Source organism: Ranitomeya variabilis, chromosome 5, assembly GCF_051348905.1.
Source record: "Ranitomeya variabilis isolate aRanVar5 chromosome 5, aRanVar5.hap1, whole genome shotgun sequence".
Taxonomy (NCBI): domain Eukaryota; kingdom Metazoa; phylum Chordata; class Amphibia; order Anura; family Dendrobatidae; genus Ranitomeya; species Ranitomeya variabilis.
The window spans coordinates 222,360,034-222,387,844 of NC_135236.1; the positions used below are offsets into that span (position 1 = coordinate 222,360,034).

Below are 27,811 nucleotides of genomic sequence, written 5' to 3' on the forward strand. Positions count from 1 at the left end.
CCTGAAGGAGAGTTTCCTCTCCTTCAGACCCTGGGAACCATACAGTGGGAACTTCCAATTCCGATTCCCGATACCACAAAAGTATCAGATCTCGGTATCGGAATTCCGATACCGCAAGTATCGGCCGATACCCGATACTTGCGGTATCGGAATGCTCAACACTAGCAGCATCCAATAAAGGAAAACCACCTATGCCAAAACATGCAATACATGCATAGAAGAAGTAATCAGGCTCCTTGCATCTTCTCGCCCAACCACTTGAACAAGTGACCCCATTCCGTCACATCTCTTCCAGTCCCTTTCCCCCGCTGACACCTCTCACCTAACAAAAATATTCAACCTCTCTCTTCCAGTATCTTTCCCTCCTCATTTAAGCATGCCATCATACATCCATTACTTAAAAAACCATCCCTCGACCAAAACTGTGCCGCTAACTATAGACCTGTCTCTAATCTTCCCTTCATCTCTAAACTCCTCGAACGCCTGGTCCACTCCCGTCTTATCTGCTATCTCTCAGATAACGCTCTTCTCGACCCTCTTCAATCCGGTTTCCGCTCTTTACACTCTACTGAAGCTGCCCTCACTAAAGTCTCTAATGATTCACTAACAGCTAAATCTAATGGTCACTAGTGATGAGCGAGTGTACTCGTTTCTCAGGTTTTCCTGAGCACGCTCGGGTGGTCTCCAAGTATTATAACTGCTCGGAGATTTAGTTTTCCTCCCAGCAGCTGGATGATTTGTGACTGTTAGACAGTTTGATTACATGTGAGAATTCCCTGGCAACCAGGCAACCCCCACATGTACTCAGGCTGGGTTGTAAATCATTTAGCTGAGGTCAGGGGTGAACCTAGCCTCTGTGCTGCCTGAGGCAAAGTGCAGAACGGCGCCACCCCCTTCCCCATAGTAAATTTGTTTAAATCGGTAGGAATAAATATGGTTCATACAGATTTATATCTATACTGTAAAAATGAGGACAATAGTGGACATTTTAATTTAGAGAAATAGAAAAAAGATGTCCAAACAGATCATGCCTCCTTCTCCTGAATCGCTTAGCCAATCACAAGCGACACACACGGGGCTGTCCGGAGCTAATAGCAGAGGCCTTCCTATTGGGTTGAGTAAGGGATGTGAGAGTGGGAAGGGTAGCGAGCACAACCGACGCTCAAGAAAAATAAGGCTGAATGCCTGTATGTACCGAAGAGCAGCATTGGACATGGTGTGTAAGTTATGGGCAATCAGTCCTCCAGCAGAGATGTTTGTGAAAAGAACAATGCATCCTGCACCAGGGCGTACAAAGAGATCATGGGGCCCCAAACCACAAGCTCTTATTGCTCCCCCATCCCCCCCCCAAAAAAAAAGAATTTGTCTGGATCACATAGGTACATATCTCACAACTTTGCTGCCGTTACAAAGTAATTTTACTCCTGTTGAAGCCCCCAGATTCCTCTTTCATTGCCCCATAAAGTATGATACCAACAAAGGTGGCCCGCAAACACTATGATCCCCCACAATGATTCCTCCACACACGCAGTATGATAACCTTACTGTACCCCCTCAACTATCCCGCCACAGTATGATCCCCAGCTGTGTGCCCCATACAGCCCTCTATAATGTATAAAGGAACTACATAGAGTATAATGGCCCCCACTTTCTCATAGCCCTTCAAGTATTATCATGCCCCCCACAGAGCCCTCCAAATATTATAATTACTTCCATATAGTATAAGTGGCTTCATATAGTCCTCCATATATTATAAAGCACCATCCATCATCTTCTATATAGTATAATGCCCCCATAGTCTTCCCTATAGTATAATGCACCCCCATAGTCCTCCCTATAGTATAATGCACCCCCCCATATGCCTCCATCTAGTATAATGCACCCCATAGTTATCAATATATTATAATTCATCCCCCCATAGTCCTCCATATATTATATTGCCAGTGTGCGAGATTGTATCAAAGGCAAGGATACAACCTTTGACGTATATGAACGTCAAAGGTGGTGAAGGGGTTAAATTACATTATCTACAGCACACATGTACTGGACAACACAAGCTCATTACATACACATCATACAGTCACAGACACACACATCATACATGTCCTTAGTACACACATGCTATATAACAGATGCACAGCAGGTACACATCATATACACAGAACATGCATGCAGGACAAGTGTATATACATACACACCTCAGTATTCACACAAGATATCTAAACACACAAACATACACAGCCCCCCCACATAGAGATACAACACACGCAGACACAACCCACAGTCAACACAGAGACACAACCCACACTGACACACAACAGACACACCACATAGACAGACACAACCCACACACCAGAGAGACACAATCCACACACACAGGCACACACAACCCAAACACAGGCAGACACACATAGACACACAGACACAACCCACACACCACACAGAAAAACAGAGACACAACCCACACACAGACACGCAACCCAAACACAGAAATACACACAAGCAGACACACACACACACACACACAACCCACACAGACACACACAAGCAGACACACACAGACACGCAACCCACACACAAGCAGACACGCAACCCACACACAGACACACAACCCACACAAATACGCAACCTGCAGACAGACCATACAGACACACACATAGACACAACCCACACACCACACAGAAAGACACAACGACAGAGAGACAACCCACACACTACACAACCCCCCCCCCACACACACACACACACACACACACACACGCACACTCACACTCTTCTGTGCTAAGGGGTGGGGGCTGGTGTACATGTGCAGCTTCCCCTGCTCACAGCAACTGAGCCCCACACCCACTCTCTCTGCCGGGATTGCCCAGCAGGGGATCTGTCACCTTGTGGATTGGAGCTGCTTCTCCTGTATCTTCCAGCACAGGTGGCTCCGAGTCCTCTCTGATCTTATTTCCTGGTTCTCAGTTCTCCCCTTCAAAGATGTGCCATGCAGGAGGACAGGAGCACTGGCCAATCAGCTCTTCTGTCAGTGATGTGAGAGCTTTCATTGGCCAGTGTTCTTCTCCTGTAGGTCACCTCCCCTCTCTGAGTTGCTGAACAGCGTAAAAGCCACCTCGCACGCACCTGTAATCAAAGTGCATATTCCCCCAGTATGATGCGGGCAGCAGCACAGCAGGAGATAGCAGGATGTCAGGGAGACAAGAGCGGCCAAATGCAGGCACAAGCCAGCATCTGAAAGAACGCTCCCCACAGATGCCGCCCCCCTTTTTATCAGCAGGTGGTGCCGCCTGAAGCAACCAACTCAAGTGGCCTCATGATAGCGACGCCCCTGGCTGAGCTGATGTAAACTAAAGGTACCTTCACACGAAGCGACGCTGCAGCGATAGCGACAACGATGCTGATCGCTGCAGCGTCGCTGTTTGATCGCTGGAGAGCAGTCACACAGACCGCTCTCCAGCGACCAACGATGCCGAGGTCCCCGGGTAACCAGGGTAAACATCGGGTTGCTAAGCGCAGGGCCGCGCTTAGTAACCCGATGTTTACCCTGGTTACCAGCGTAAAAGTAAAAAAAACAAACAGTACATACTCACCTGCGCGTCCCCCAGCGTCTGCTTCCTGACACTGACTGAGCTCCGGCCCTAACAGCACAGCGGTGACGTCACTGCTGTGCTTTCACTTTCACTTTAGGGCCGGCGCTCAGTAAGTGTCAGGAAGCAGACGCTGGGGGACGCGCAGGTGAGTATGTGCTGTTTGTTTTTTTTACTTTTACGCTGGTAACCAGGGTAAACATCGGGTTACTAAGCGCGGCCCTGCGCTTGGTAACCCGATGTTTACCCTGGTTACCAGTGTAAAACATCGCTGGGTATCGTTGCTTTTGCTTTCAAACACAAGGATACACAGCGATCGGACGACCAAATAAAGTTCTGGACTTTATTCAGCGACCAGCGACATCACAGCAGGATCCTGATCGCTGCTGCGTGTCAAACGAAACGATATCGCTAGCGAGGACGCTGCAACGTCACGGATCGCTAGCGATGTCGTTTCGTGTGAAGGTACCTTTAATCTCCAAACACTAACAAATACTCGGAGGTCACCAGAGCGTGCTCGGGAAAACCCGAGCAACGAGTACACTCGCTCATCACTAATGGTTACTACTCCATGCTAATTCTCTTGGATCTCTCCGCAACATTCAACACTGTGGATCATCAGCTCCTCCTCACTATGCTCAGCTCCATCGGCCTTAAGGACACAGTTTTCTCCTGCTTCTCCTATCTCTCCGACCGCTCTTTCACTGTATCTTTTGCAGGTTCCTCCTCCACTCATCTTCCCCTTACTGTTGGGGTTCCTCAAGGATCAGTCCTAGGCCCCCTCCTCTTCACTTTGTATACTGTCCCTATTGGACAAACAATCAGTAGATTTGGGATCCAGTACCATCTCTATGCTGATGGCACCCAATTATACACTTCTGTTCCTGATATCATGCCTGCCTTTTTAGAAAACACCAGTGATTGTCTTACCGCTGTCTGCAACATCATGTCCTTCCTCTATCTGAAACTGAACCTGTCAAAAACTGAACTCTTTGTGTTTTCTCCCTCTACTAACCTACCTTTGCCTGACATTGCCATATCTGTGTGTGGTTCCACCATTACTCCCAAGCAACATGCCCGCTGCCTTGGGGTCATACTTGATTCCGAGCTTTCATTCACCTCCTACATCCGATCACTGGCTCACTCTTGTTATCTGTACCTCAAAAACGTTTCTAGAATTCAACCTTTTCTTACTTTCGACTCTGCAAAAACTCATACTGTTTCTCTTATTCATTCTCGTCTGGACTATTGTAACCATCTACTAATCTGTCTCCCTCTTACACATAGTATATTCCTATTAGGTATATACTCACCCTCGGACGCGCCCTGCTTCGTTCCGGCAGCCTTCCTTCCTAAGAATGAGCACGTGAAGGACCTTAGATGACGTCGCGGCTTGTGATTGGTCGCGTGACCGCCCATGTGACCGCTCACGCGACCAATCACAAGCCGCGACATCACCGCAGGTCATTCACGCGCTCATTCTTAGGAAGGAAGGCTGCCGGTTAGTACCAGGGCGCGTCCGAGGGTGAGTATATCAATATTTTTTATTTTGATTCTTTATTTTACACTTAAATATGGATTCCGATACCGATTCCCGATATCGCAAACATATCGGAACTTGGTATCGGAATTCCGATACCAGATTCAGAAGATCGCCGACCTCATGGCCGACCCCACACAGGGGTCGGGTTTCACGAAACCCGACTTTGCCAAAAGTCGGCGACTTCTGAAAATGGCCGACCCATTTCGCTCAACCCTACTGGTTACCCATCCACTCCAGAATCCAGTACAAACTTATTACCCTTATCCACAAAGTGCTCCATGGCTCAGCACCATCCTACATCTCCTCACTGGTCTCAGCCTATCACCCTACCCATGCTTTCCATTCTGCTAATGACTTGAGGTTAGCATCCTCAATAACCAGAACCTCCCACTCCAGTCTCCAAGATTTTCATTAGCAGCGCCAATTTTTTGGAATGCACCACCCAGGTTAATACGATTAATCCCCAATGCCCACAGTTTTAAGCGTGCCCTTATAACACATTTGTTCAGACTGGCCTACCGCCTCAACGCATTAGCCTAACTATCCCTGTGTGGCCCATTCAAAAAACTTAAACCATAATCGGGTTCTTCGCATCATGTTCTCATACACTTTATGCATTTAATAGCCCTCTGTGTCTGTACTGTTACATATTTAGGCTGTTAACTGGTTCATGCAGCTTTACATGAAAACCTGATTCTTACACTATGGCTGGTCCGAACAATGAAAGCAATTGTTACCATCCATCTCTCGTGTCTCCCCTTTTTCCTCATAGTTTGTAAGCTTGCAAGCAGGGCCCTCATTCCTCTTGGTATCTGTTTTGATTTGTGTTTATGTTTATGCTGTAATGTCTATTGTCTGTACAACTCCCCTCTATAATGTAAAGTGCTGCAGAATATGTTGGCGCTGTATAAATAAAAAAATTATTATTATTCAATTATTAAAGACAGGGGACATGCAGCCACAAGAGGTGCTGCAGCTCCTGGAAGTAGAGAAGAGAAAGCAGAACAGATTGTAGAGAGCCTGTAGGGGAAGTGAAGCACAGGAGAGTGAAGACCTGGGGGGATAGCTGCGACTGAGCTATCTCCCTACTGAGTGCAGACACCGGTAGCCAGAAAATCGGGGTTGCGCAGGAATCCACGTCTCACAGTAGAAACCGTCAGGATTACAAGTCACCTGTCCGCCCTTACACCTGAAGACACAGTGGAACAGAGAGCCCGGGTCATGATAGAGATCCTGTAAAAAGACTCGAGCCACCTGTCATATGGGTTAGTGTTCTACCTGCAAGGAGGACAGAGAGAAAACCTGAGGACCTTGTGAGAGGCTTAAGGCAGCAAGGGACTACACCCACTGCGCTAGAGGGAAGGCTTCTAACCACACCTGGTAAAGGAGACTCCCAACTCTCTTCCAAGCAGGCTGGACCACACCTGCATGCATGGTCTGTTACCCTGGACTGTGACTGCCTGAATTCGACAGTAAAAAGGTAAAGAGACTGAAAACCTGTGTCCTCCGTTTCTTGCTATACCACCCACCATCTTTATCTGTATACACTGGGAGCCCTGGGGACCCAGCTTCACCTGTGGGAAGCCATACCATCCCTGCTGCCACAACATCACCCCAGAGGACCCCTTTAAGCAGCATCAGTCACCCTTGACCAATTACCACAGGTTTTTTCACGAACACAAACTTTACTCAAATCCCTTTAAAGACCTTTCCCTTTCACTTGGACGCCCAGGGCCACGGACCTGGTCGATGCCACCGTGACACATCCCTTTACGTACCAGACCCGGTACCAAGTACCATACGGCCCTGGCAGGCATTCCAATTGCAGCTAAGAAAGCATGACAAATTTTTTTTTTAATTTGAATTCATACAAAATATGACAGAAAAATCAATCTCTGTGAACTTTTATATGTCAGTGATGCCATATAGATTTTAGTGGGCCCTATAGATTTTAGTGGGCCACGTATTAAGGCTCTGTACTACTTGGAGGATTCATCATGTATACAAGGTATATATTTAAATGGAACCTGTCACCAGAAGTCACGCTGTGTACCTGCAGATGCAGCATTATTAAAGAGAATCTGTCACTCCAAAATTGGCCTATAAACTAAAGGTACCTTCACACTAAGCGACGCTGCAGCGATATCGACAACGATGCCGATTGCTGCAGCATCGCTGTTTGGTCGCTGGAGAGCTGTCACACAGACCGCTCTCCAGTGACCAACGATGCCGACGTCCCCGGGTAACCAGGGTAAGCATCGGGTTACTAAGCGCAGGGCCGCGCTTAGTAACCCGATGTATACCCTGGTTACCAGTGTTAAATGTAAAAAAACAAACACTACATACTTACATTCGCGTCCCCCGGCATCCGCTTCCCTGCGCTGTGTGAGCGCCGGCCCTAACAGCAGAGCGGTGACGTCACCGCTGTGCTTTGCCTTACGGCCGGCACTGACACAGTGCAGGAAGCTCTGAGCAGCAGCGTGGACGCCGGGGGACGTGACAGACATCAGAGGGTGAGTATGTAGTGTTTTTTTTTTACTTTTACAATGGTAACCAGGGTAAATATCGGGTTTACTAAGCGCGGCCCTGCGCTTAGTAACCCGATATTTACCCTGGTTACCATTGTAAAACATCGCTGGCATCGTTGCTTTTGCTGTCAAACACGACGATACACGCCGATCTGACGACCAAATAAAGTTCTGAACTTTCAGCAACGACCAGCGATATCACAGCAGGATCCAGATCGCTGCTGCGTGTCAAACGCAACGATATCGCTATCCAGGACTCTGCAACGTCACGGATCGCTATCGTTATCGTTGTAAAGTCGCTTAGTGTGAAGGTACCTTAAGGCCACCGGCATCAGGGGCTTATCTACAGCATTCTGTAATGCTGAAGATATGCCCCCGATGTCACCTGAAAGATAAGAAAAACAGGTTATATTATACTCACCCAGGAGCGGTCCCTCTGTGGTCCAGTCCGATGGACGTCGCGGTCCGGGTCCGGCGCCTGCCATCTTCATACGATGATGTCCTCTTTTTGTCTTCCTGCCGCGGCTCCTGCGCAGGTGTACTTTGTCTGCCCTGCTGAGGGCAGAGTAAAGTACTGCAGTGCGCAGGCGCCGGGCCTCTCTGACCTTTCCCTGCGCCTGCACACTGCAGTACTTTGCTCTGCCCTCAACACGGCAGACAAAGTACGCCTGCGCAGGAGCCGTGGCAGGAGGAAGAGAATGTCATCATATGAAGATGGGATGTGCCAGACCTGGACCTCGACGCCCATCAGATCCAAACCACACTGGGACCACCCCTGGGTGAGTATAATATACAGGTCCTTCTCAAAAAATTAGCATATAGTGTTAAATTTCATTATTTACCATAATGTAATGATTACAATTAAACTTTCATATATTATAGATTCATTATCCACCAACTGAAATTTGTCAGGTCTTTTATTGTTTTAATACTGACGATTTTGGCCTACAACTCCTGATAACCCAAAAAACCTGTCTCAATAAATTAGCATATTTCACCCGTCCAATCAAATAAAAGTGTTTTTTAATAACAAACAAAAAAACCATCAAATAATAATGTTCAGTTATGCACTCAATACTTGGTCGGGAATCCTTTGGCAGAAATGACTGCTTCAATGCGGCGTGGCATGGAGGCAATCAGCCTGTGACACTGCTGAGATGTTATGGAGGCCCAGGATGCTTCAATAGCGGCCTTAAGCTCATCCAGAGTGTTGGGTCTTGCGTCTCTCAACTTTCTCTTCACAATATCCCACAGATTCTCTATGGGGTTCAGGTCAGGAGAGTTGGCAGGCCAATTGAGCACAGTAATACCATGGTCAGTAAACCATTTACCAGTGGTTTTGGCGCTGTGAGCAGGTGCCAGGTCGTGCTGAAAAATGAAATCTTCATCTCCATAAAGCATTTCAGCCGATGGAAGCATGAAGTGCTCCAAAATCTCCTGATAGCTAGCTGCATTGACCCTGCCCTTGATGAAACACAGTGGACCAACACCAGCAGCTGACATGGCACCCCACACCATCACTGACTGTGGGTACTTGACACTGGACTTCAGGCATTTTGGCATTTCCTTCTCCCCAGTCTTCCTCCAGACTCTGGCACCTTGATTTCCGAATGACATGCAAAATTTGCTTTCATCAGAAAAAAGTACTTGGGACCACTTAGCAACAGTCCAGTGCTGCTTCTCTGTAGCCCAGGTCAGGCGCTTCTGCCGCTGTTTATGGTTCAAAAGTGGCTTTACCTGGGGAATGCGGCACCTGTAGCCCATTTCCTGCACACGCCTGTGCACGGTGGCTCTGGATGTTTCCACACCAGACTCAGTCCACTGCTTCCTCAGGTTCCCCAAGGTCTGGAATCGGTCCTTCTCCACAATCTTCCTCAGGGTCCGGTCACCTCTTCTCGTTGTACAGCGTTTTCTGCCACATTTTTGCCTTGATACAGCACTCTGGGAACAGCCTATTTGTTGAGAAATTTCTTTCTGGGTCTTACCCTCTTGCTTGAGGGTGTCAATGATGGCCTTCTTGACATCTGTCAGGTCGCTAGTCTTACCCATGATGGGGGTTTTGAGTAATGAACCAGGCAGGGAGTTTTTAAAAGCCTCAGGTATCTTTTGCATGTGTTTAGAGTTAATTAGTTGATTCAGAAGATTAGGGTAATAGGTCGTTTAGAGAACCTTTTCTTGATATGCTAATTTATTGAGACAGGTTTTTTGGGTTATCAGGAGTTGTAGGCCAAAATCATCAGTATTAAAACAATAAAAGACCTGACAAATTTCAGTTGGTGGATAATGAATCTATAATATATGAAAGTTTAATTGTAATCATTACATTATGGTAAATAATGAAATTTAACACTATATGCTAATTTTTTGAGAAGGACCTGTAACCTGTTTTTCTTATCTTTCAGGTGACATCAGGGGCTTATCTACAGCATTACAGAATGCTGTAGATAAGCTTCTGATGCTGGTGGCATTAGTTTATAGGCCAATTTTGGGGTGACAGATTCCCTTTAACCTTCCCGGCATCTGTGCACAGCCGAATGCAGCGGGGAGAAAATGATCTTATTTTCCCTGCCAGCATTCGGTATTCAGTCATGGGGGTGGGGCAGCGCCCATTTAGTCACCACTCTGAGTATACAAAGCAGCTGTAATTGCGCCCCCGGCCCTGACTGACACTTGCTGTACATTGGGGCCAGATGTTAGGGCCAGGGGCGCAGTTACAACGGCCGCTCTATATACGGTACTCAGAGCGGTGACTGCATCGGCACTGTCCCCAACCCCATGACTGAACACAGAATGCTGACGGGGAGAAAAAGATAATTTTCTCCCCGCTGCATTCGGCTGCGTGCAGGTGCTGGCCAGGTTAATAACGCTAATAGCCTGCAGATTAAAGGGAACCTGTCACCTAAAATTGGTGGGATATGTAAATGCCTTTTTTTCTGGTCTGATGAGCGGCGTTTCGTTTTAATTTCTCCACGCCATCCTTCCCTGTTGTCCGTAATATGTTTGAGAATTAGAGTACTTGTCCTCCATAGTTTGTGCATGCGCAATGCAATCTTCTCTCGCGCACACGCAGTATGCTTTGCCCAACTGAGGGCAAAGCCGAAAAGCATTACTGCACATGCACCCATGCACTATGTCCCAGAAGTATTTTGCTGTGTTCTGGGACATAATGTGCAGGCACATGCACAGTAATGCTTTTTGGCTTTGCCCGCAGTTGGGCAAAGCATACTGTGTGTGCGCGAGTGAAGATTGCATTGCACACGCGTGAACTATGGAGGACAAGTACTCTAATTCTCAAACATATTACGGACAACAGGGACGGATGGGGTGGAGAAATGAAAACGAAACGCAACCCCTCGGACCGGAAAAAAGGCATTTACATATCCCGCCAATTTGAGGTGACAGGTTCCCTTTAACCGCATATCTGCAGGTTATTAGCGTTGTTTCTGGTGAAAGTTTCCTTTTAACTAAGTGTTCATTTAAAAGTCTCCAATATATAATACAGATGGAAGAATTGCTTTCTACGCGTGAATAAAAGCAAAGGTATAATAGCTATAATGACATCTTCCAGCATGTATTCAAATTATACCTTTCAATCAAAACTTTCTTCTTAATATGACATATCAAATTTTCTAAATGTAAATGAAAAAAAAATATATGGAAAGATTTTAAATTGAGCTGTACATTTTTTTTTTTTAATCCATGTACTTTAATCCAGCCAATGGCAGTACAGGAAATCAATTTTCCTGGCAATATATGAATCAGACTATTCAGTGGAGTACATGCAAGCAGTGCACACATTCCCACGTGGGTTAATAGTTAAATGGGAACCCAAAATCTGCAGAAGAGGATGTCTGAAGCTGACTCCACCAAGGGCAACAGGAGGAGCAGCACATACAGCACTTTAGACATGAAGGAAAACAGGAGCTGTTTAGAAAAAATTGCTCTGAGCAACAGCCTAGCAAAGGAAACCCTCTCTGAATTTTTCGGAACATGTCTGCTAGTAGTAAGTGTCAGCTGTTTTCCTGTTTCTTTATGTACTGTATAATTCTGCTGATGTATGCATTTCTCTGAGTTTAAGGCTTTTTTTCTGCTTGCTATATAAAAAATAGCGCAATACTAGTTCTCTGGTCGAATATTGCAACTTATTATATGTATTTATAACTGTTTTTACAGCAGTAACCCCCCAGGACCTTATAAACCGGAACTTTTTTTTAGCCTTCCTATTTGTGAAATATTTTTTACGTTTCTACTATGTTCAAACTGTTTTTGTACATACAAATGGACTGGCAATATGCGTTCTTCCCTTAATAAATAATAATCTTTATTTATATAGTGCCAACATATTCTGCAGTGCTTTACAAATCAACTGTTCATACACAACAGTTGTAAGTAACAAGTTAAAGATAATACAGTAATTAAAGTAAAGATCCTGCTCGTAAGAGCTTACAATCTACAAATAAACTATACAATGGTGATACTGCATAAATAAGAATAATGACGGATAGAATATATTTGTCATATCTGTAATTAACCTAGCTAATCATGTAATGTCATCTTATGGAAACACTATACAATTACGGCAGTATAGTTGGATGCTAGTACTGCATAGGGTCACCTTTGTTAAATCTGAGTAATATAAATATATATATATAGAGAGAGAGAGACTTATTCAATTCTTTGGAAAGAGCTATAGTCTAGTATAGAAAAAAAATACTGCAAAGTAAGAATACTTTATAAACTAACTCTGTTAGTAGTTTAAAGGGAACCTGTCAGCAGATTTTGCTGCTATAAGATGCGGCCACTACCTTTCAGGGCTTATCTACAGCATTCTATAATGCTGTAGATAAGCTTCTGGTCCAAACTGCAAGTGATGAAAAATAAGTTATATTATACTCACCTGGGGGAGCGGTCCTGTGCAGTCCGGTCCAATGGGTGTCTCAGGTCCGGGTCTGGTACCTCCCATCTTCTTGCAACGACGCCCTCCTGCTTCTTCATTGCTCCCCAGCATCGGCGCTCCTGCGCAGGCGCACTTCTCTGCCCTGTGGAGGGCATAGCAAAGTACTGCAGTGCGCAGGTGCTGGACCGCTCTGACCTTTCCCGGCGTCTGCACACTGCAGTACTTTCCTTTGCCCTCAACAGGGCAGAGAAGTGCGCCTGCGCAGGAGCGCCGATGCTGGGGAGTGATGAAGAAGCAGGAGGGCGGTGTCACAAGAAGATGGGAGGCGCCGGACCCGGACCTGCGACACCCGTCAGACCGGACCGCAAAGGACCGCCCTCCCGGGTGAGTAGAATATCAATTATTTTTCTTCACTTGCAGGTCAGACCAGTGGCTTATTTACAGCATTATAGAATGCTGTAGATAAGCCCTAAAAGGCGATGGCCGCATCTTATAGTGGTAAAATCTGCTGACAGGTTCCCTTTAATATTTTATTTTTAATAAGTAACAAAATGCAAAATAAGTGAACAAAAGACAAAACTAAATCAAATCAATATTTGTTGTGACCGCCCTTTTGTCATTAGAACTGCATTAAAGCATCAATTCTAGGTACACGTGCACACAGTGTTTAAAACATCATTAAGAACTAACCACATATTTGTAGATGTACTGTCTGTCTCTGCATGTAGTTCCAGACAAACTAGATGAAGTTCAAATCAGGACTCTATCAGTTCTAGTGCTCCTTGTTCTTTTTTATGTTAAAGATAGTTCTTAATGACATTGGTTGAATGTTTGGGGTCATTGTCCTGCTGAAGAATAAATTTGGAGCCAATCAGAAACCTTCTTGATGATATTGCGTGATGGATAAGTATCTGCCTGTATTTCTCAGAATTGAGGACACAGTTAGTCTTAACCAAATTCCAAACTTCATTGGCTGAAACACAGCCTCATTTTGGCAAGGGACTTCCCCCATGCTTCACTGTTTCCTACAAACACTCATTGTACTACTCTCCAAGCATTCGACATACAAACTGCCTTCTGTCACAGCCAAATACAGGTCCTTCTCAAAAAATTAGCATATAGTGTTAAATTTCATTATTTACCATAATGTAATGATTACAATTAAACTTTCATATATTATAGATTCATTATCCACCAACTGAAATTTGTCAGGTCTTTTATTGTTTTAATACTGATGATTTTGGCATACAACTCCTGAAAACCCAAAAAACCTGTCTCAATAAATTAGCATATCAAGAAAAGGTTCTCTAAACGACCTATTACCCTAATCTTCTGAATCAACTAATTAACTCTAAACACATGCAAAAGATACCTGAGGCTTTTAAAAACTCCCTGCCTGGTTCATTACTCAAAACCCCCATCATGGGTAAGACTAGCGACCTGACAGATGTCAAGAAGGCCATCATTGACACCCTCAAGCAAGAGGGTAAGACCCAGAAAGAAATTTCTCAACAAATAGGCTGTTCCCAGAGTGCTGTATCAAGGCACCTCAATGGTAAGTCTGTTGGAAGGAAACAATGTGGCAGAAAACGCTGTACAACGAGAAGAGGTGACCGGACCCTGAGGAAGATTGTGGACTGAGTCTGGTGTGGAAACATCCAGAGCCACCGTGCACAGGCGTGTGCAGGAAATGGGCTACAGGTGCCGCATTCCCCAGGTAAAGCCACTTTTGAACCATAAACAGCGGCAGAAGCGCCTGACCTGGGCTACAGAGAAGCAGCACTGGACTGTTGCTAAGTGGTCCCAAGTACTTTTTTCTGATGAAAGCAAATTTTGCATGTCATTCGGAAATCAAGGTGCCAGAGTCTGGAGGAAGACTGGGGAGAAGGAAATGCCAAAATGCCTGAAGTCCAGTGTCAAGTACCCACAGTCGGTGATGGTGTGGGGTGCCATGTCAGCTGCTGGTGTTGGTCCACTGTGTTTCATCAAGGGCAGGGTCAATGCAGCTAGCTATCAGGAGATTTTGGAGCACTTCATGCTTCCATCGGCTGAAATGCTTTATGGAGATGAAGATTTCATTTTCCAGCACGACCTGGCACCTGCTCACAGTGCCAAAACCACTGGTAAATGGTTTACTGACCATGGTATTACTGTGCTCAATTGGCCTGCCAACTCTCCTGACCTGAACCCCATAGAGAATCTGTGGGATATTGTGAAGAGAAAGTTGAGAGACGCAAGACCCAACACTCTGGATGAGCTTAAGGCCGCTATTGAAGCATCCTGGGCCTCCATAACATCTCAGCAGTGTCACAGGCTGATTGCCTCCATGCCACGCCGCATTGAAGCAGTCATTTCTGCCAAAGGATTCCCGAACAAGTATTGAGTGCATAACTGAACATTATTATTTGATGTTTTTTTTGTTTGTTATTAAAAAACACTTTTATTTGATTGGACGGGTGAAATATGCTAATTTATTGAGACAGGTTTTTTGGGTTTTCAGGAGTTGTATGCCAAAATCATCAGTATTAAAACAATAAAAGACCTGACAAATTTCAGTTGGTGGATAATGAATCTATAATATATGAAAGTTTAATTGTAATCATTACATTATGGTAAATAATGAAATTTAACACTATATGCTAATTTTTTGAGAAGGACCTGTATTCCATTCTCATCAGTCCAAAGCTTCTGCTGCCATGAAGCGATGAATGTGCCCTCCCCTTGCTTATATATGCGCAGTAGCTCATATGGATGAGTTGCTACGCCTATGTAACTTTTAAATTCTGCAGATCATCCAGCCACACGTTGAACCCAGATTGTTCAAATATTGATGGCCTATCCATACAAAGGCCCCTTTATTCTGCTGATCAGCTGCCTTGCCATTGAATTCACAGAGTTCAATCACTGATGACCTATTTTACAGACAGACAAAAAATAAAGTTTTCAAGTGTTTTGCAGTGTGTAAAATCGTTAAAGTAGATTTCTGTTTACATATAGGGCAAAATTTGGGAATGAGCTGCCCTTGAGTGCTGAAAATTAAGTATTTAAATATTTGGAAATTCCTTGTTAGCAATGACGATATGAATACAAACTATTTAATTGCTACATATTAAAAAAAAAATGAACTTTTAAAAGTGTCCTCTATCCAAATGTATTTGTATATAAGGGGACGTTACCTTAATGATTAACAAGTATGGATTTCTGTTCTGTCCTCAGAGGACCATTCTTTGCCTTGAATCCTTGTTATCAACACTATGTATTTGTTGACTTGAACACTGCATATTTCTGCGGCAGACTTTTTTTTCAGTCATGTGAAAATTCTGTTTTGTAACTTCCTTTTTGTACAGTTTTATTTCTGCCAGATCAGCGTTTACATAAAGACATAACACAGCTCACAGGGTTGGATGCAGCAATCTGCACGTGACCGTAACCTATATACATGTAAACCTCATAATACAGCTTTTTATATTTGTTTGATGAAGAATTATGTGATTGAAAATATTTCAAATAAAAATATATAAATGTGTATAATTATAGGGACTTATGCAAGCTGACACAAAAGAAAACCTTGCGCAGAAACATGTTGAAATGTGCCCTAAATACCCATCCTCATGAAGAAAATCAAACAAGTTGTGACAAAGTTCATTTACTCTTTTACTTCTCAGATGTATGCAGAATGAAGCAGACCAATACCTTTAATCCATAAAACGTAGATCCTATCCCTGAACTTTTGGCATTTTTGTCCCAGGCTTGTTTACAGATTAGTAGCCACAGGTCACCCACCTTTGAATCAGGGTGCACTGAACTCGGTGCAGTACCAACAGAAAGTTGTGTCCCAGTGCCTTGCAAGGTTTGCACCAATTGTCTATTATGAGTATTGCCTGAACTTGTCAAAGAGTTTCAAGGGCCATGATTGTAATTCTGGCTATTTCCTTCTGAAGATGTTTATTTATCAAAAATTTCAGGATGATAAATACTGTCTTTACTTCCATATAGTGAAGTGGTGCTATACAGCAAATTGTGAGAGTACAAATGGAGTAATTGGTCATAACAGGGGTATTTTGATTTTATAAACTGTTTAGGTATCAGTGGGACATGCAATCAGTTTCTGAACACTGGGGTTCCAAACTCAGACACTTCTACTAATCCTTGAATGAAGGGGCTGCAATGCCAGTCATGTACGATGTCCACTTTTAATTCCTTCACGACCAGAGGTATTTTCATTTTTGCGTTTTCGTTTTTTGCTCCCCTTCTTTCCAGAGCCATACATTTTTTTTATATTTTAATATGGCCATGTGAGGGCTTCTTTTTAGTGCAACAAGTTGTACTTTTGAACAACGTATGTCGTAAAATATGTGTATGTTTGTTTTTTGTTTTTTTTGTTTTATTTTGAATGGAGCAAAAGGGGTTGATTTGATCTTTTTATATATATTTTTTTATATTTTTAAAAACTTTTTTTTACTTTTGCATGCTTTAATAGTCTACATGGGAGACTAGAAGCTGCAATAGTTTGATCTCCTCTGCTACACACAGACGATGATCAGATCACCTGTGTGCAGCAGAAATGCTCACTTGCTATGAGCGCCAACCACTGTGGTTATAGGCCCTCATACTATTAGTTAGCTGTCAGTCAAAACAATTTTCCATCTCCCCAGTGGTGTACTACCAATAGCCAGAACATACGGGGAACAAGAAAAGCAGAGTATTTTTTTTAGATCAATTGAGTTATACATTGTGAGACCCATTATACTATATGGAAGGCTACGTGCGGACCATTATACTATTTTCAAGGCTGAGTGGGGACCATTATACTATCTGGAGGATTTTGTGGTGGCCATTATACTATTTGGAGGGCTATGTGGAGGCCATTATACTTGCAGGATTATGTGAGGCCATTATACTGTTTAGAGAGCTACAGTTAGGTCCATATATATTTGGACAGAGACAACATTTTTCTAATTTTGGTTATAGTCATTACTACAATGAATTTTAAACAAAACAATTCAGATGCAGTTGAAGTTCAGACTTTCAGCTTTCATTTGAGGGTATCCACATTAAAATTGAATGAAGGGTTTAGGTGTTTCAGCTCCTTAACATCTGCCACCCTGTTTTTAAAGGCACCAAAAGTAATTGGACAGACTCATTAATTTTAAATAAAATATTCATTTTTAGTACTTGGTTGAAAACCCTTTGTTGGCAATGACTGCCTGAAGTCTTGAACTCATGGACATCACCAGACGCTGTTTTTCCTCCTTTTTGATGCTCTGCCAGGCCTTCACTGCGGTGGTTTTCAGTTGCGGTTTGTTTGAGGGCCTTTCTGTCTGAAGTTTAGTCTTTAACAAGTGAAATGCATGCTCAATTGGGTTGAGATCAGGTGACTGACTTGGCCATTCAAGAATATTCCACTTCTTTGCTTTAATAAACTCCTGGGTTGCTTTGGCTTTATGTTTTGGGTCATTGTCCATCTGTAGTATGAAATGACGACCAATCAGTTTGGCTGCATTTGGCTGGATCTGAGCACACAGTATGTCTCTGAATACCTCAGAATTCATTCGGCTGCTTCTGTCCTGTTTCACATCATCAATAAACACTAGTGACCCAGTGCCACTGGCAGCCATGCATGCCCAAGCCATCACACTGCCTCCACCGTATGTTACAGATGATGTGGTATGCTTTGGATCATGAGCTGGACCAAACCTTCACCATAGTTTTCTCTTTCCATCATTCTGGTAGAGGTTGATCTTGGTTTCATCTGTCCAAAGAATGTTCTTCCAGAACTGTGCTGGCTTTTTTAGATGTTTTATAGCAAAGTCCTGTCTAGTCTTTTTATTCTTGATGCTTGTGAGTGGCTTGCACTGTGCAGTGAACCCTCTGTATTTACTTTCATGCAGTCTTCTCTTTATGGTAGATTTGGATATTGATACGCCTACCTCCTGGAGAGTGTTGTTCACTTGGTTGGCTGTTGTGAAGGGGTTTCTCTTCACCATGGAGATTATTCTGCGATCATCCACCACTGTTGTCTTCTGTAGGCGCCCAGGTCTTTTTGCATTGATGAGTTCACCAGTGCTTTCTTTCTTTCTCAGGATGTACCAAACTGTAGATTTTGCCACTCCTAATATTGTAGCAATTTCTCGGATGGTTTTTTTTCTGTTTTCGCATGGCTTGTTTCACCTGCATGGAGAGCTCCTTTGACCGCATGTTTACTTCAGAGCAAAACCTTCCAAATGCAAGCACCACACCTCAAATCAACTCCAGGCCTTTTATCTGCTTAATTGAGAATGACATAACGAAGGGATTGCCAACACCTGTCCATGAAATAGCCTTGTCTATTATAGAGTCTATTGTCCAATTACTTTTGGTCCCTTTAAAAACAGGGTGGCACATGTTAAGGAGCTGAAACTCCTAAACCCTTCATCCAATTTTAATGTGGATACCCTCAAATGAAAGCTGAAAGTCTTAACTTCAACTGCATCTGAATTGTTTTGTTTAAAATTAATTGTGGTAATGTATATAACCAAAATTAGAAAAATGTTGTCTCTGTCCAAATATATATGGACCTAACTGTATGTGGCAGGCCATTATTCTGTTTACAGGTCTATATGGAGGCCATTTTTATGTTTGCAGTGATATGTGTGGGTAATTATACTGTTTAGAGGGCTATATGGGGCACCATCATATTGATTGGAGGGCTATGTGGCGATCACTATACTGTTTTGAGGGCTTGTGGGGTCCATTATACTCCATGCAAGCAATTATGTAGTGTGGAGGTTTAATATTCTATAATACTTTGCCAAGAGGGAGAGTGGGGTACAGTAGGGTCATCATACTCTGCATGCAGAGGGTACTGTGGAGGAATTCACTGTGGGGGCATCATAATGTGCTTTAGGACTCTTTTGTTGGAATCATACTTTCTGGGGAAATAATATGGGAATTTATGTGCTCTTCTTTTCTTTTGTGATACCCTTTACAAGATTTTTTTCTGGGTTGTAGGACCTCTTTTATGAGGTCCTATGATTTCTGTGTATGCCCCTGCATCTCACACATACACAAGACTATTAGGCTTGGCTAACTGTTTAAAGTGTATGGCATTTTTGCCGCGTAACCAAGTGGTTAGAGGCTCTTTATTTCCTTAAATGGGTAAAGGCTGTTGCTGGGCAAAGAAAACAATTAAGCGGATGCAGCATTAAATCATTCTAAGGATTGGGGTCCAAGAGGACCTCACCAATAATAAAGTGTTGGTGTATCTTACTGACATGCAGTCACTTTAAAAGATGGTAATAGTCTTTTAATATAGAGAACCCATCATCTGTTTCTTGGTACTAGTTTCCATTGTTTCAATGGACAGTTGTTTGTAGAGTGATGTTACATCACATAGTGATAATATATTTTCCCCGACTGCACACCACTTCTTATCTATAAAAACTATTCTAATTTAAAACCGTTCAAGCTTTCATTGTACGCTGAGTCCTATATAATCAGAATATGTATAAGGCTTACTGCTTTTAAACAAGTAACTTTTCTAATAGCTAAATTGTCAGAGCAATCCTAGTTCAGTGTCCATTATACCTTGAGATGACTAGATCATTGAATATCCTGCTGATGAGACCGACAATGATCAGTTGCTATCTGATGGGAAGAGGCCACTAAACATTATCTTCTTGTAGGGGTAATGAAAATTTACACAGCAGCATCCATTACACTGAATATATAATGCACTAATGAGCCAGTTCAGAGGGAGACAGGAGTAGAAGACCCCTTAATTATTTCCAAACATTTTAATAACTCTCCAGGCAGCTCTCATGGCAAAAACCTTATTTACTCAACATCAGACTTTACTTAGGAATAGACAATAGTCTAGATCAAAGTGTCAAACTGCATTCCTCGAGGGCGGCAAACAGGTCATGTTTTCAGGATTTTCTTTAGCATTCCACAAGGTGCTGGAATCATTCTGTGCAGGTGATGAAATTATCACTTGTGCAATACAAGGAAATCCTGAAAACATGACCTGTTTGCGGCCCTCGAGGAATGCAGTTTGACATCTCTGGTCTAGATCAATCCTAGAGGCGGCCGAGCTATCTTGATAATGAGACCACATTAGGAAATCTCTATTTGCAAAATCTTATACAGGGATTTTCTCATAACAACCATTTATCATCTATCCACAGATTATGGCCACAACAAGGAGGGGCTTGAATCAAGTTTTGGTCGAGCATGTGCATTCTCATTACAGTTGACATGTATGGGGCTATAGGAACTGTGCACTGCACTCGACTGTTAGCCCCATTGACTTTGAATTGAGCGGCACCTCTCATACTACACCACCACTCTAATTAGAGTTCTCCTCACTGCAGTTTTACAGTGAGAAAGAAAGGGAGGATTTGAGATTCGTATTGAATTAATTTATCATATTCCAGCAATCAATCATTTGTTTTCTATCCATAGGAAAAACCCTCTTACGTAAGATTTTACAAACAGACATTTCCTATTGCAGTCTTATTATCAGAACTAGATGGTGGCCCGATTCTAACGCATCGGGTATTCTAGAATATGTATGTAGTTTATTTATGAAGATTTCAGAATAAAGCAATGAATACACAGGATTCGGCCGGCCTGGTGCGACCAATTAGCGAAGCGTGGTTCCAATCCCGTGCCAATTCGCAGCCGGACTGCGGGACACCAAGTATCGGAAGGTATCCTGTATGGTTCCCAGGGTCTGAAGGAGAGGAAACTCTCCTTCAGGCCCTGGGATCCATATTAATGTGTAAAATAAAGAATAAAAATAAAAAATATTGATATACTCACCTGTCCGACGCAGCCTGGACCTTACCGATGTAACCGGCAGCTTCCGTTCTTAAGAATGAGCGCTTGAAAGACCTTAGATGACGTCGCGGCTTGTGATTGGTCGCGTGGGCGGTCACGTGACCGCCATGCGACCAATCACAAGCCGCGACGTCATCTAAGGTCTTTCAAGCGCTCATTCTTAGGAACGGAAGCTGCCGGTTACATCGGTAAGGTCCAGGCTGCGTCGGAGAGGTGAGTATATCAATATTTTTTATTTTTATTTTTTATTTTACACATTAATATCGATCCCGATACAGATTCCCGATATCACAAAAGTATCGGATCTCGGTATCGGAATTCCGATACCGCAAATATCGGCCGATGCCCGATACTTGCGGTATCGGAATGCTCAACACTACTCGTGGCCGGCCGGGCGCGACCAATCAGTGAAGCCAGGGCCGGCGCCAGGTTTTTGAGGGCCCCGGGTGAAAGAGTCTCACAGCCCACGTAGCATTTAACACAGCCTATTCAGTATATATATAGCACAGCCGCGTAGTATATAGCACAGCCACATAGTATTGTCAGAACATTTTTTATCACCTTTTTGTGCATTACTGCCCTTTTCCAAGATGGCGTCTTTGGTCTCATGTGCACTATGTCTTCCTGCTATAAAACTCCACCCCAGCCTTCAGTCTGTGCTAGAGTATTCTGCCTTGCATCCAGCTCCTGACCTCTGGTGACTCCCTGGCTATATTCCTGCTCCTGTGAACCTGTGGGGTTATCCTGCTACTCTGCTCTGAGTTCCTGCTGCATACACCAGTTCCAGTAATCCTCCTTCATCTGCTGCTCCTGTTTACTTCCATCTGCATTTGCTGGACATGTAAGCTGTTGCTGCTCTGCAAAAACCTGAGACTCTTACCCAAACCTCCCTGGTTGAGCTAAGATATTATTTGAACTGCCTTATAAGCATATATATCTGTGTTTTGGACTAAGCAAGGACTTATTCGTGTCAAGTATCCTCAAGAATAATTGTGCTTCATAGACTTTCTGCATGATTGCATTTTCCTCTGAAGTTTCCTATAGACTGCTGAGCTGCATTTGATATTTGCACCGTGTTGTGGACTTGAGTTTCTCTCTGCACCTGTTTGAATCACCGTGTTATAATATAGACTTTACCACTTATAAAACTGTGTCCTGTAGTTGTCTTGTTCCACGCAAAGAGTCTCCTGAGTTATCCCCTATAATTATCACAGGATACTCTAGCCTAAAAAAAGGAGACTGCTGGAACAATGACTGCAGAAAGCAGACTAGAGCAGGTGTTTTCCATAATTAGATCACTGCAGAAAGATGTGGAAGGTCTGCAAAAGAAGTTTGGAAGCTTTGAACACAATCAACAAGTTTGGACAGACTTTACAGGACTTAAGCACCTGCATGGCAGCCCAGGAAAACAAATTTGCGGCATAGAGTCCCAGTATGGACGGGCTTTTCAGGACATAAGCACGCAAATAGCTGCACAAGCAACTTTTCCCTCTGGGCAACCGCCACCAGCTAGCCCACCTAAGTTGCCACCAGTCAAGTATTAAAGGTGATTGCGACAAATTTTGTGGCTTTGTGAATCAATGTATGCTACATTTTGATGTGCATGCTGAACATTTTCCTAATGATAGATCCAAAGTATTGTGTGTAATATTGCTGCTGACCGCACGAGCGCTCACCTGATGATGATTGAGTCTCGTGACCCACGGTTAAATAACTTGGATGATTTCTTGGCCGCTATGGCATTAATGTTTGATGATCCTAATCGCCGTGCAACCGCTGAATCTGCTTTATTGTCTTTACGCCAGGCAAAACGTTCTGTTATTGAGTATGCTACTGAATTCAGGAGATTAGCGGTAGATACCAATTGGGACAGTTATGCACAATTGCCTATTTTTAAAAGGGGTCTGTCTAGTATTGTAAAAGATGAACTAGCTCGCTCTGAGTCACCACAAGAGCTAGAGACATTTATACAGCATTGTGTGCACATTGACATTCGCCTTACTGAGCGTAGGCAGGAGAAGTTTGCTGCATATAACTGTATTTCTAACGTTTCCCTTCCTTCAAAGAGCCTGCAGGTAAAACATCTCGGGAGTTGGAGGAGGTGTCCATGCAAATTGATTCCGTTCAGAGGCGCGAGACCAATGAGCACCGGGAGCATCACCTTCGTGAAAGTCTATGTTTCTACTGCAGCCAGTCTGACCACTTCTTGATTAATTGTCCTAAGTGTCCTAGACAGCCTAACAAGGTGCTAGTGGCAGTAGGGGAGTTTGACAACTGTGATGATGAATCTGACATTTCTGAATGTAGCCTGCCTTTAAACGCTGTATTCCATTCACTTTCTATGACTTCACCCCCCAAGGAGCTTATGGAAAAGAACTCTAACTGCTCTCTCATTATTAATATCCTGTGTTCAGGACAGTGGATTTCCAGTGCAGCTATGATTGACTCTGGTGCAGGTGGCAATTTCAGGAATATCGCATTTGCCAAGGAACATGGTATTGAAATTCAGAAAAGAGCCTCTCCAATTACCATGGAAACAGTGGATGGGTCACCTTTAATCTCTGGGCCTGTGGATCAGGAGACCGTACCCCTTGAAATTTTGTTGGAGCCTAATCATCAGGAGCAACTTTCTTTCTTGCTAATTTCTTCTCATTTTCCTGTGATTTTAGGCATTCCTTGGTTGCGTTCTCAGAACCCAATTATCAACTGGGAGACCAAGGAGATTATCTTTCCAACAAGGAGCAACTCAGCGTTAACAGAAGCTGTCCCTGAGTCCGCGGCTACAGAACCACATGTACAGGTATTTTCTTTACCTCCAGCATATAAAGAGTTCTCTGACATCTGTGACAATAAGAATGCAGATCAGCTTCCTCCACACAGGCATTATGACTGTCCCATTGAGTTGCTTCCTGGGGCAGCCATTCCTTTTGGTAACGTATACCCTTTGGCGGCACCTGAGCTTCAAGCCTTAAAGGAGTATATTGATGAAAATCTGGCCAAAGGCTTCATACATCCTTCTTCCTCACCAGCAGGGGCACCTATCTTTTTTGTAAAGAAGAAGGATGGGACACTGAGACCCTGTGTTGACTATCGGAAACTCAATAAGGTAACCGTACGAAACCTTTACCCTTTGCCTCTGATTCCCGAATTACTGGAAAGAGTCCGCCATGCTAAGGTGTTCTCTAAACTGGATCTTCATGGGGCTTATAATTTGGTGCGTATTCGTCCAGGGGATGAGTGGAAGACGGCATTCAGATGCTGTCTGGACACTTGAATGGACACTTTGAATCTCTTGTGATGCCCTTCGGGCTTTGTAACGCCCCTGCAACGTTTCAACACCTTGCTAATGACATTTTCAGAGATTTGTTGGACCAGTTTGTAGTGATCTATTTGGACGATATACTAATCTTTTCTGACTCTCTACAGGAACATGAAGAACATGTCAAAACTGTTTTAAGACATCTGAAAGAGAACCATCTGTATATTAAGCCGGATAAATGCGAGTTCCATCGTTCTGAGATACAGTTCTTAGGTTATATCATCTCTCCCCAGGGGCTGAACATGGAATCTGGTAAGATTCAGGCTATCCTTGACTGGCCGGTACCCAAGAACATTATGGAGGTCCAACGTTTTATTGGTTTTGCAAATTTCTACAGACGCTTCATTCAAAATTTTTCTAATATTGTCTGTCCCATTACTTCCTTGACAAAGAAGGAAAAGCCCTTTAAGTGGTCATCACAGGCTCAAGAAGCTTTTGATCGGCTTAAGATCTGTTTCACATCAGCACCGCTGTTGATACACCCAGATCCAACACTTTCTTTTATTGTGGAGGTGGACGCTTCTGATAATGCTTTGGGGGCTATTCTCTCCCAAAGAACTGGAGAGAAGGGTCTGCTACATCCTTGTGCTTTCTTTTCCCATAGACTAACCTCAGCAGAGAAGAATTACGACATGACGACATGGGAGACAAGGAATTGCTGGCTATTATTGCGGCTTTCAAAGAATGGAGGCATCATCTGCAAGGAGCTGCACAACAGATCATAGTGCTAACTGACCATCGCAATTTAGAGTTCCTTAGATCCGCTAGATGTCTTTCTCCTCATCAGGCTCGTTGGAACTTATTTTTAAATCAATTTAACTTTGTTATCTCGTACCGTCCAGGTTCTCGTAATAGGAAGGCTGATGCTTTATCCTGAATCCATGCTGCGGATTCCGTACCTGGAGCTCCGTCCAAGACCATTCTATCTGATGCCAATTTCATCAGAGTTATCCACAATCAGGACTTGTGGAAGGAGTGCAGGGAGGCCTATGATGGTGATGTATTTCTGGCCAACCCACCTGTGGATATTAATCTTGTCTTTAAGGGTGGCATGTGGTTCAGAGATCGACGTATCTACGTCCCTGAGGTCATCCGTCTGCAGATCCTTAAGTTGGTACATGACTCCAAGTTGGCTGGTCACAGGGGGGTACAGAAGACACAAGAGTTCCTGAGCCGATTCTTCTGGTGGCCAACTTGCCTGAAGGATACGAAGGACTACTGTATGCTCCCTCTTGCGAGGTATGTGCTCGTTACAAGACTCCTCATGTGGCACCTACGGGTCTTCTACTAACAGCTAAATCTAATGGTCACTACTCCATGCTAATTCTCTTGGATCTCTCCGCAGCATTCGACACTGTGGATCATCAGCTCCTCCTCACTGTGCTCCGCTCCATCGGCCTCAAGGATACCGTTCTCTCTTGGTTCTCCTCCTATCTCTCTGACCGATCCTTCACTGTATATTTTGCTGGTTCCTCCTCCTCTCACCTTCCCCTTACTGTTGGGGTTCCTCAAGGATCAGTCCTAGGCCCCCTCCTCTTCTCTTTGTATACTGCCCCTATTGGACAAACAATCAATAGATTTGGTTTCCAGTACCATCTTTATGCTGACGACACCCAATTATACACCTCTTCTCCTGTTATCATGCCGACCTTTTTAGAAAACACCAGTGATTGTCTTACCGCTGTCTCTAACATCATGTCCTCCCTCTATCTGAAACTGAACCTGTCAAAAACTGAACTCCTTATGTTCTCTCCCTCTACTAACCTACCTTTCATTGCCATCTCCGTGTGTGGTTCCACCATTACTCCAAAGCAACATGCCCGCTGCCTTGGGGTCATCCTTGATTCTGAGCTTTCTTTCACCCCCCACATCCGATCACTGGCTCGCTCTTCTTATCTGCATCTCAAAAACATTTCTAGAATTCGCCCTTTTCTTACTTTCGACACTGCAAAAACTCTTACTGTCTCACTTATTCATTCTCGTCTGGACTATTGTAACTCTCTACTAATCGGCCTCCCTCTTACCAAACTCTCCCCGCTCCAATCTGTCCTAAATGCTGCAGCCAGGATCATATTCCTCACCAACCATTACACCGATGCCTCTACCTTGTGCCAGTCATTACACTGGCTACCAATCCACTCCAGAATCCAGTACAAAACTACTACCCTCATCCACAAAGCACTCCATGGCTCAGCACCACCCTACATCTCCTCTCTGGTCTCAGTCTACCACCCTACCCATGCCCTCCGCTCCGCTAATGACCTCAGGTTAGCATCCTCAATAATCAGAACCTCCCACTCCCGTCTCCAAGACTTTACACGTGCTGCGCCGATTCTTTGGAATGCATTACCTAGGTTAATACGATTAATCCCCAATCCCCACAGTTTTAAGCGTGCCCTAAAAACTCATTTGTTCAGACTGGCCTACCGCCTCAATGCATTAACCTAACCATCCCTGTGTGGCCCATTAAAAAAAAAAAAACATAATCAGGTTCCTCGCATCATGTTCTCATACACTTTATGCAGTTAATAGCACTCTGTGTCTGTACTGCTACATACTTAGGCAGTTAACTGGTTCATGCAGCTTTACATGAACACCCGAGCCTTACACTATGGCTGGTCCAAATAACTAAAGCAATTGTTACCATGCACCTCTCGTGTCTCCCCTTTTCCTCATAGTTTGTAAGCTTGCGAGCAGGGCCCTCATTCCTATTGGTATCTGTTTTGAACTGTGATTTCTGTTATGCTGTAATGTCTATTGTCTGTACAAGTCCCCTCTATAATTTGTAAAGCGCTGCGGAATATGTTGGCGCTATATAAATAAAAAAAATTATTATTATTATATTATTATTCTACAACCATTACCTGTTCCGTCCCACCCTTGGGGGTCTATATCAATGGACTTTATTGTGGAGCTGCCTACATCAGGGGGCATGAATACAATCATGGTGGTAGTTGATCGCCTGACTAAAGCTGCTCATTTTGTTCCGTGCACCGGCCTCTTCTCAGCTAAAGATATAGTGAACTTGGTTATACAGAATGTCTTTCGGTTGCATGGGGTTCCGGATGAGATCATCTCTGACCGTGGAGTGCAGTTCACTTCAAGATTCTGGAA

The 27,811-nt window shown here is 43.8% G+C and overlaps 1 protein-coding gene and 1 long non-coding RNA gene across 3 annotated transcripts in view; one reads left to right on the forward strand and one right to left on the reverse strand.

Moving 5' to 3' along the window:
* The window catches only part of LOC143775559 (uncharacterized), a 65,174-nt gene extending 62,216 nt beyond the window's left edge, over positions 1-2,958 (reverse strand). The window contains exon 1 of the long non-coding RNA XR_013215667.1: positions 2,886-2,958. This is a non-coding gene — a long non-coding RNA (uncharacterized LOC143775559). The remainder of the gene's footprint in view (positions 1-2,885) is intronic.
* Positions 2,959-11,463: 8,505 nt separating this feature from the next.
* Positions 11,464-27,811, forward strand: part of AQP9 (aquaporin 9) — a 72,309-nt gene continuing 55,961 nt past the window's right edge. Inside the window, exon 1 of one of the 2 annotated variants that reach the window (XM_077263826.1) lies at positions 11,464-11,664. In XM_077263826.1, the coding sequence (XP_077119941.1) occupies positions 11,482-11,664 (183 nt within the window). In that variant the 5' untranslated portion in view covers positions 11,464-11,481. The remainder of the gene's footprint in view (positions 11,665-27,811) is intronic. The other variant, XM_077263827.1, reaches the window with a different exon arrangement.